The 10,904-nt window shown below is 31.8% G+C and overlaps 1 protein-coding gene across 1 annotated transcript; it reads right to left on the bottom strand.

The window, feature by feature from the left end:
- Positions 1–3,491: 3,491 nt before the first annotated feature.
- On the bottom strand, positions 3,492–8,580 carry LOC145090493 (protein argonaute 4A-like). Its single transcript, XM_079028672.1, has 20 exons — positions 8,288–8,580; positions 7,525–7,730; positions 7,257–7,445; positions 7,032–7,168; positions 6,825–6,922; positions 6,655–6,752; positions 6,433–6,589; positions 6,239–6,352; positions 6,059–6,166; positions 5,918–5,980; positions 5,697–5,810; positions 5,447–5,612; positions 5,237–5,349; positions 4,995–5,132; positions 4,784–4,914; positions 4,456–4,697; positions 4,299–4,372; positions 4,119–4,213; positions 4,006–4,037; positions 3,492–3,906 (listed from the first exon to the last, which is right to left on the bottom strand). The coding sequence occupies exons 1-20, from the start codon at positions 8,486–8,488 to the stop codon at positions 3,740–3,742; spliced, it is 2,643 nt and encodes an 880-aa protein (XP_078884798.1). The 5' UTR covers positions 8,489–8,580; the 3' UTR covers positions 3,492–3,739.
- Positions 8,581–10,904: the final 2,324 nt, after the last annotated feature.

The raw sequence follows: 10,904 nt of genomic DNA, 5'->3' as shown, positions 1-10,904 counted from the left end.
AAAGTAGTTATTTATTACAAATACTACAGTACTTAGAAGAATTACCCTAGACTGTAGGTAATTAGTACGGTTGTAGTTCGACACTACACCATAGTACTATTTCATTTTCCCATTACATTCACTTCGTGAGTTTTCACACGACGCACGGTAATGTAGAAACTATATTTTTTGTTAATGATAGTCAGATTTGGGAAAATACACTCTCTTACAAGAGTCATACACACAGACACTAGATGCCTTGGTAGAAGGATACGATTAATAGGAATAGGGCTTCCTAGGATCATACAAAACATTTTTATACTTACAATTCATATACATTTTTATACTTACAGTTCATATACATTCTCAATACTTACAATTCATATACATACAAATACTTACTTACGAAGTACGACACAAATACTTATGATCTCACCAGCTTTAAAACTGATACTCTCTTTCAAAATAACTTGTATCCTCAGGTCAACCATAGACATGTACCGATGCAAGGTTCAGGGGAGATGGTGCTCGTTCAAGGCGCATCTTTCATTTTGATTTATTCTTTAGTGTCTATTATAATTTGACAGAACACTTGTATTAAAATTATATTATTAATGCAATGGATGATGTTGTTGCTTGTTTACTACTTTTCATTGTTGTGATACTGTACATGACGTCCTCCGCCCCAGAACGTTTCCGCCGTTCTTGGTTTTGGGGTGTGACAAATTTTGACTTTATTTTTAATATATTATAAATATATTACTTATATATTAGCTTTAGTAGGCTGGGACAGGAAAACTTCGTTCGGAATTCATAACTCCTTCATCTGAACTCCGTTTTCGTCTGTCTTTTTATAGTTGGACTACTATCGAAGACGTATTCGACTCTCGTTTAGATCACTAAGGATAGATATCTATCTACCTTAAATTCACTATTTACGCCGCGCTGGGTCACGCCGGGTCTTGCCGGTTCTGTCGCGAAACTTCGACATGTCATAACTTCTTCGTTATAACTCGGATTCTGGCGTTCTTTATATGCACAGAAACCTTGTGACATATACTACAACTTGGTTAAGATTAATCCTTCTAAATAATCTTCCATCAAAAAGTCATTTTTGATGCTTATCGTCTCTAAATTGAGTAGCCCGGATCTACGGGCGTTACAAGTTTTGTGAAGATCATGGAATGTTGAGGCACCTTGCAGCTCCATACACACTATAGCAATATGACGTGGTTGAAAGAAGAAACTGTACCCTTCTTGAGATGACTAGAAGTATGTTAAAAGCAAAACAAGTTCCAAACAAGTTTTAGGGTGAAGTTGTACATCATGCAGCTCACATTATAAATAGAATACTAACCAGAGTGGTAAAAGAGATGACGCCATATGAAGCTTACCACAATCGATAGCCAAATACTGGACATCTACGAGTGTTTGGACGTGTAGCTTACTCGAAGGCTATAGGACCTCATATGAAGAAACTTGATGATCGTTCAACAAAAACAATACATTTTGGAACAGAACCCAAAACCAAAGGACATCGACTCTATAATCCAGTGAAACAAAAGATTATAGTGTCAAGAGATGTTGTTTTTTACGAACAAAAGGGGTGGTATTGGAATGAAAATGACGATTCTACACATAACCCTAAGGTATGTAAAAGGAACTCTCGTATGCAGTTGGCATTACAAATCGGTATATGAAAGAACCATAGAAGTCTCACATGGTAGCCATCAAACAAATCGTAAGGTATGTAAAAGGAACTCTTGGATATGGGGTACGTTACACTCGAGGAGGATCTATCAACATTTTTGGTTGTAGTAATAGCAATCACAATATTGATGAAGATGATAGAAGAAGTATACATAGTCATATTTTTTATCTGAACAAGTCACCAATTATGTCGTGCTCACAAAAACTATAAATCGTTGCACTATCTACATGTAAAGCTGAGTATATGGCCACAAGTGTATCAAGTTGTCTAGCTACATGTCTTCGTGATCATGTAATTGAGATAACTGGTGAGAAGATACAAGAGGTGGTATTAAGAATTGACAACACTTCTGTAATAGCAATAATCAAGAATCTAGCTTTTCATGGTCGAAGTAAGCACATCAAGTCTCGGTTTCACTACATACATGAGAGGCTGGATGAAAAGGAAATCATGGTGGAGCACATCAACGAAAAATAGCAAAGAGCTAACATTCTAACAAAAGCACTTGCAAAAAATTGAGTTTACTGAAATACACAAGTTGTTTGGATTGGAAGACCTCTCAAATCAGAAATTATAGGGGTAAATATTATGTAATTTCCTGATTTACCTTTATGCACCAGTCCGTGTATGAAAGGCAATTAGGAATCCTAGTGCGAATAGGATACTAGGAATTATGGTAAGGATCAAGTTTCCTTTGAATCACGTTTTCTTGGTGAGCAAGGATTATGATATATATATATATATATATATATATATATATATATATATATATATATATATATATATATATATATATGGAGAGAGAGAGAGAGAGAGAGAGAGTCAAGATCAAATAAGAAGAAAAATTTTGGTAGGAAGGTAAGAAGTTTTTTTCTACATATTTTTCTAACGAACAAACAAAATGAATCATTAGATGATTCAAAAGTAAGATGATTCACAAAAAAAATTCTGAAAAAAACATATTCATGATTCATTTTTAAGTAAATTAAGTAAAAATTACTTGTATGACAATTTTAGTGAATAATAACAATATCATTGTATAAAAGAATCATCGAAATATTTTTTTGAGAAAGTTTTTTGTGAATCATGTTATTTTTGATTCATCTAGTGATTCATTTGTTTTGTTCGTCATATATATATATATATATATATATATATATATATATATATATATATATATATATATATATATATATATATATATATATATATATATATATATATATATCCTAAGTTTTCCGTTATTTTCTTGAGTTATAATAAGAAGTTGTTTTCGTTCATCTATTAAGCACCAATTTTGTCTTACAATGAAATAGATCATTATATTCAATCTTTACGTATGATTGACTCGAAAAAATAAAATATATCATTCAAACATCTATTTCTTATAAATAAATAGAAAACAAAGAATGATAATTTACAATAATAAATTAAATTAAATAAGATCTATTGTTAAATAGATTGAATATAAAGATATATTTATTTGTTCAAGATGCATGTTATATGATTTGCAAATTGTTTTTTTTATTAATATTTATAGTCTAAAAAGATTTACAAAATATAAAGAAATAGATATCATTAAATCTTAAAATATTATTACAAGAAAAATTAATTTATCTATTTTTAAAAATAAAAGAGATTTAAATTAAAGATTTAAAAAAATTAACAAGATTAATACTATTGAAGATTATATTAGTTAAAGTAATTATTGATTATAATATATATCATTCCTTGGAAGGAAAGAAAAAAAAAAAACACCATTCCCCATGGAATGAAAATCAACACGGGAGAAAGAATCACATACCACGAGCAATACTGTATTTCATTCCTTGATGACAACCAAATATGATCATTATTATTTTTTTCATTCCACCTTGATGCTTCATTACATTCTCACTCCGATTACTACGTATCAAATGCTACTTACGTAATTTAGATTATCATTTTCAATCAAACGAATGGAAAACAATATTATAGATTGTTTTCAAACTAACATAAGAATTCATGTTTTTATAAAAATCTCATAAAACTGATCATCACCATTGTTGTTCAGCAGAAGAACATCGAACTGGATACCTTATGGTGAAGCTTAGGTAACTGGGTGAAACCACCTGCATCACCACCACTGTGACTAGACGCAGTGTCTGACATGTCATCAAACTTCACAAACTGTGCCACCTGTCCTGCTGCCAAGTGGGCATAGCGGATCGGAGCAACTGGACACTCGATCAATTAAACATCATCAAATTCCTAATATTTAGGGCTAATCAGTAAACACATGTATCGAAACGAATGTCTTTTTGTAGCATATTTACCTGCAGAGATAGCAGTTGTGCTCCTTTGGTAACTGCAACACCTAAAATCCCCAAATCAAACACTAATTTTGCCCTAATATTTTAAAAAAGTAAGTTAATTTTCATCAACTTACACATAGGATAGCGAATGAACAAGCTCTTGTAACTCATCAGCAGAAAACTTAATCTGATCTAGAAGCACATGGTAATGTGTGGGTCGTGTAGTCCCCTAAAAATCCAAAATATAATCGATTCAAAACATTTTTTTACTGAAAATCATTTCTACCAAATGCGTTAAAGTTCATGATACTCACAATTTTTCCATTTTGAGCGCATAAATAGAAGTCGTTGTTCTTTGGATGACAGACTTTATTATCAACGATTGTCCCTGTAACACAAGAACACAAAAAAGAATTGATTTTTTTTTGTTCTTCTAAATCATAATTTATAAGAATCGGATGAATCGGCAACCTGGTGGGACATTGGCTTCTGAATTGGCTTGGAAGAACTTGGTGTGATGCCTCTTTTGTGCTACAATCACTAGAAACTTCGGATCCCATTGTTCATCCAAGAACTTACACGCTTCAATGATTTGATTAAGCTCGATGTTGAGTACCTGATTAAACTGCGATTCGCTTACACCATCTCTGAATATAATTATGTTCTTCGGTTTCAATTTTGGAGTGCTTAAATAGAAGTCATCCAACAGCTCCCTGAAATCATATAAACATCAAAACCTTATAACAATCAAGATTCCAAAACCACTGAAAGATCTGGAAATGTTTATGATTAACTGAACCTTATCATTCCTTCATCTTTATCCTCTGAAACAGGCTCAAACAAGCCATCGATCATCTCTAATCTTGCAGCCTGTGCACGAAAAGACGCCCTGTATCGCGAAATTTGTGGCCATTTCCTCGAGCTTACAACCTAAACATATACTTATATTTAATAAATCATTTTTATTTGATAAGGATTAAGAAAAAAAAAGAATATTAATTATTACGTACAGCAGCAATTGAAGGAACATCTGCACGTCCAGGTGACCCATGAGAGACATCCATCCCAAAGATTATAGTGGGAGTCCGTGACACCAATGGTATAGCATTTGCAAACTCCATTGACAACAAAGAGTTTATTCCACCCATCTGAATTAAAATAAAAAAAATAAATAAAATATGAATCGAGTTTTTTAGGATATTTAAAAAAAAAAAAAAAGTAGAATCATGTTAATTTTGTTCATAAATAAGACCTTAGCGTTGATCTTCATAAGCATGTTTGTGACATACTGGTGGTCGATCTTAATCGGGGCAATGCACTGTGTGACGATCCCAAGGTCCACAAGGCATTTTCGCTTCCATGGACCTGTGATTAATACAATTGACATCAGTCTCAGCTCCGGTTCCAATATAATCATAACAAATACAGTAAACATTAAAAGACGAAGAAAAAAGGTAAAAACCATAGATGTCTGAATTTTTTCGTTCAGGGAGGATACATAGAATAAACGTAGGGGGGCTGGAAAGTCTTTTTCTTATAGCTTCAAACATCTTGTCTACACGAACATGAGCCGGACTACACCTAAATTGAGAATTCTCATGGATTACAGCAGATGGTGGATCAAGATCCTACAAGCATCACTCGAATTCATATTTTTCATGTTATATATATCATCACAATAGATGTATTATATTATATGTGAGTGAACTCACAAGTCCTTTGGCTTGGGAACACCTCGGAAGATCTCTACGAAGGGTATTCATGTCACAACATGAAGAAAAGTTGACAATCGCCCAATGTGTGATCCTTGTTGGCTCAACAAATGTCTGAAACCATATATATATATATTTAAATGTTAGATCAAGAAATTAAGTGACATTAGGAAATGGCTAAAAAGTTTAAAAATAAAAGAACAAAATGAAGAACGTGTGACCTTGTTGTTGAAACTCCATCTACCACCACTAGGAACCAAGTATCTTCCACTCCCAAGTTTTAACTACAACGAATACAAACCACACGTGCATGAATGTAATGTACAAAAAATTAATATAATTTTTAAGAAAAACATGTTTACCTTTGGAGGATCGAGAACACGACCCTCAAGTTTAGTGAAAGTATTGCTGATTGTAATCCCAGTGGCATTGATAAGAGGATCGGCATCATAGTTACTTTGCTTTAGTTCCTTCGAAACGTTAATCACCATTTAGAATTCTTGATTTTCATAATTAATTGAGTAAGGTAAACAAAAGCTTACACCCATCAAGGCTCGCATTTGATCTTGAGGCTTTTGTCTTGATTTAACTAGTGAAGCTCTTTGTGAATTTGATAAGGGTTTGGTGTAGCATTGTAGAGATATCAATTCGCACAACTATAACCAACACAAAAAGATTTAGATATTGGGTTTGGTTGATTAATTAATGTTAACAAAATTTAAAAAGATTTATTCACCTCTAATGGGATATACGTTGGGCTCTTTAGTTTTCCAACGACAAGACATGGATAATCTGCAGAGTATTCGAGATGTTTATGGTGATACTCAACAAAGTATTGATACACTGTTATATCAATGGCCTCATCTCTGTGCTTATTCTTTTTCAATGAAAACCTACAAAAAAAAATATATATTAAAAACAAATGAAAACATGAAACACATGAACAAATAGGACCTACGTCTGTTCTCTGCATGTTTTTTCGCTCAACCCAATAATCTTATAATGGAGATTAGAGGGGAAGGTCTTGATACGAAGGTTCTTCAACGTTCTTCTTGCCTTAATTATCACCCAAAAAAAATATAAATTAGTAAAAGCTAGTAATAGATTCAAAACAAAAAAATTCGTTACCTTAAGCCAATCGATCTCCTTGATGCAACAAACATTTTGGTTTTCAAGAAGAAAGTCCACAACTTTCCCTGGTTTGACTATCATTGTAGTCGACACATCTATAAAAGAATCAAATCAATGTCGATTGATAATCAATTAATCCGTCACATCATTATAAATTTTAAAAATTAGCCAAAAAAAAAAGTTGAAATCTTTAGTCTTTTTTACCAATGTTCAAACTAAAACCAGATTGTGTGGCATGAAAACTGGAATGAAAACCCTTGCAACCCATAACACCACCTCCAATGTCTATGAAGTTTCTTGGGTCGTTCTTAAAATAGCATTGTCTAACAAGAAGACAACCTCTGTGTATATTTCAAACAAAACATGATTAAGGTTTATTTAACATGAATAATACAAATAAAAAATTATGTTTGCATGTGCATGGCTTACTGTTTTGCAGCATGTTGTCTCAAAAGAACATCGAAAACCCTCATAGCATCATTGAATTGCTCAGAATCTTGACCTTTAAGTGCATTAACAATGGCTTGAATCGGGATCTTCGTGGCATAACTTAGTGTTACCTTATATGGTTTGGATTGAGGCAGACGCCTTGATCTCTTGGTTTCACCTCGTATAGTTCTATACAAACAACACATGTTAGCAACAAGATCCTTAAAAATATCAAAAATAGACAAAAGTATTTAACATAATTGTATACCTATTTGAAGAGGCGTTCTCCAACACAACTATGAACTCGAGTTTAGTCCCTGGTAAAGCACCGACTGTAAAAAGTGTCTTTTCACCATCAAACGCGACCTCTTTACCACCCATTTCAGACTCATAAGTTTTATGGACCATATCTAGTAATCTTCTACCTATACCTTTTGATTCAACAGGATTTCCATCTTCATTGAAAAACGCAACCTGATCAAAGGCTTAACAGAGTTTCAGATTTTGTCATGTTTTTCAAATTTCAAGTTTGAATGTTTGAAATTGACTTTCAGTTATATCATATTTGACACTCAAAATTCAAAATTTGGCGTTTTAGAAGAGGACAAATCCATCCTCGATGATGCACATCAAAGAATCAACTTTTGACTTTAAAGCTTCAAATTAACCTAGTTTTCATTAAATTAAAACTTTTCATAAGGATTTCCATAGTTTATTATTGTTTATTGAATTGGTCAACTTATACATAATTGCTAAACTTTAAACACAATCCTAATCAATTTTGACATTCAATAAACTTTATTGACACTCACGATTCAAAAATTGGACCTTTTGAAACAACATACAATCCAAAGTGAGAAACTTTTACAAGTCCAAGTCAAAGAATTCAGTTTTGACTTTAGCGATTGAAACCTTCATTTCTTTGAACTTTAAGTCTTTAAGTTTAACATAAACCCAGACGCCTTTCAATACTTCAAATGTTTAATAACAAAATATTTGCAAATTAGAAGCCAAAAGAGTTGAAGAGATACATTGTATTGATAGAAATGGTCATTAGTCCTGCTTAATTTCACATTGAAATGGTTGGTCAACAGAGAGATCCTTTGGCCTTTAGTGCCAAGTTCACTCCTAGCCATCGGACGGCGGTTTGACTGATCGAATTTTGCCGGAGCAAAATTGGATGGAATCACAGGCGGAGGTGGTGGCAATGCTTCTGGTTTCGAGTGCTTCATTTTTGGTATTATAACCAAGAAAACACAAATGAAGTGTTTCTTCAACTAGGGTCCCAAAACCTTTGTGAAATCGATGTTTTTGAGAGAGGAGGTGTGGAAGACAGAGCCAGGGTAAAAAGCACTTTTTCGTTCTTCTTCTACTGGTGTTTGTACATTTCACGTCGATTTCGTGTTATTATCCACATCGTGATTTTTAAAAATTTTACCAAAACTTTTAGAATATTGGGGAATGTATAATAGTGTTTCTATAAACAGTTTATATTATTTAATAAATATATACAGTTATTCAGAATTTATATTTTACATGACTCGAAAAAACACTTGGAGTTGGATGAGTGGTAAATACAAAAATAAATAAATAAATAAATAAATAACAGCGGTAATACATTTAATTAATTTAATACGAATATTTATAACTTTTAATGTGAACTTACTTTAGTAAAACAAAAACAAAGCTTATGATTCATGAAATTTAGAAAATATGAACAAGTTGTCCGTTAATTGATTAATAAAAAGCACAAGTCTAAGAAATATACCTTCCGCAAAAGGTTAAGACTCGGTAGCTACGAATCTGACAAAAAATTTCATAAGAACTCCAATTTATTGTAAGAACTCTTGATGTGATTGTTGATAATAGCAAAGCTCTTAATCAGATTATAAGAGAATATTGATGTGTCTCATGGACCTATTACCTTATTCGTATTCAACTTCTGTTAAAGAGAGGGAGATTATTATTTGTTTTGTCACCACCAAAATTAGGAAACTAATCACTCATGGCAGCTCCTTAAAAAAGCAAGAAAAACTATTTGCTCAATCCTTCTTCAATCTCGAATCTCAATGAAATTTTATTGAAGAAATATAACTTAAAAACTTCATTCTATGGTACAGATTACAGGAACCTACTGACTATATATATATATATATATATATATATATATATATATATATATATATATATATATATATATATATATATATATATATATATATATATATATAGAGGTTAGGTTATTTTGTTTTCACTATCTATTGTATGTATGTATGATTGATTCTGAACTAATCATTTTATTTATTTTAAAAAAGTAATTAATGCATATTACATGTTGAAGATATAATAGGTATTAATTACATCTTCTGCATTTAATAAACATTAATTACTTTCTTAAAATAACTAAAATGATTGGTCCAGAATCAATCATATAGGCATACAATAGATAGTGAAAACATTTGAATATATATATATATATATATATATATATATATATATATATATATATATATATATATATATATACACTAGTTTATAGCCCGTGAGAACCACGGTTACAAAATTAAAATTTGTATATAAATAAAAAAAATTAGAAAATTAAGTTGTTAAAATAAACATATATTATAATTTACTTTTCGTGACGTTAAAAAATCTCAAAATCTACTACATTAATATTTCTTGAATTTCTTGAAAATGTAAACATAGTAAGTGTAACAAAATTTGCTAAATATCCCTTAATCGGGGGATATGTGGGGTAGGTAATATTGATATATTTTGACATATTTTTTTGATATATAATTTATAAGAATTTATGAGTATGAGTTGTAAAATGAAATTCAAATTGGTGAACCAAAACAATGACACGTGGCGTAAACAATCCCAATCCGCCCCTCTCGGGGGTTGATCTTTTCTTTGGCGTCAAGGACATTCAGAATTTTTTCTCCCAAAAATTCTTTCACAAAATAATCCATCTTTTTCTGGTTTATTGGTTTTGTTGATTTAATTGCTTGACACATGGCAGAATAAGATTCACTCTATTTATTTTTTAGATAGGGATATATATATATATATATATATATATATATATATATATATATATATATATATATATATATACACACACACACACACTAAACAAAACTAATTAGTATATAATTAGGATTTCTAAAATTAATCTAAAACTTTCCATGTAAAGAATCCTTATGGCTCAAGGAAATTTTCTGGAACTTGGACAACACTCCAAGGAATTTACTTCTGGACCGAATCACGCCTTCTAGTCACTTCTGGACTCAGGTATTCACTAATAATCACTCCCTGAATTTCTGATTCGAGTGTAATTCTTGCATGCCAAGCAACGCTCTCATCTCTGTGAACCTTATTCGAGTTAAGGCCTTCGTAAGTGGATCTGCTCGTTGCATATCTCCAGAAACATGTTCAACAATCATTTGCTCGTTTTCCACACACTCTCGAATGAAATGGAATCGAGTGTGAATGTGTTTGCTTCTTCCATGAAAGACAGGATTCTTTGACAATGCAATTGTTGATTTGTTGTCTATGCGAATCAGCACCTTATGCTTCTTCATTCCTGTCATCTCAGCTAACAAATCCTTAACCAAACCGCCAGACACGCAGCTGCAGTAGCTGCCA

This window comes from Lactuca serriola, chromosome 2 (genome assembly GCF_051521515.1).
Source record: "Lactuca serriola cultivar US96UC23 chromosome 2, Lser_US96UC23_V15, whole genome shotgun sequence".
In the NCBI taxonomy this organism is placed as follows: domain Eukaryota; kingdom Viridiplantae; phylum Streptophyta; class Magnoliopsida; order Asterales; family Asteraceae; genus Lactuca; species Lactuca serriola.
Note: the sequence above shows the minus strand (reverse complement) of the source record. Positions and strands in the feature narration are given on the sequence as shown.

Coding starts and splice junctions, on each gene's coding strand:
- LOC145090493 (XM_079028672.1), bottom strand. CDS start 8,488: ATGAAGCACTCGAAACCAGAAGCATTGCCACCACCTCCGCCTGTGATT. Junction 6,753..6,824: donor AGGAGATCGATTGGCTTAAG/GTAACGAATTTT, acceptor GTGATAATTAAG/GCAAGAAGAACGTTGAAGAA. Junction 5,613..5,696: donor GTTCCCAAGCCAAAGGACTT/GTGAGTTCACTC, acceptor TGATGCTTGTAG/GATCTTGATCCACCATCTGC.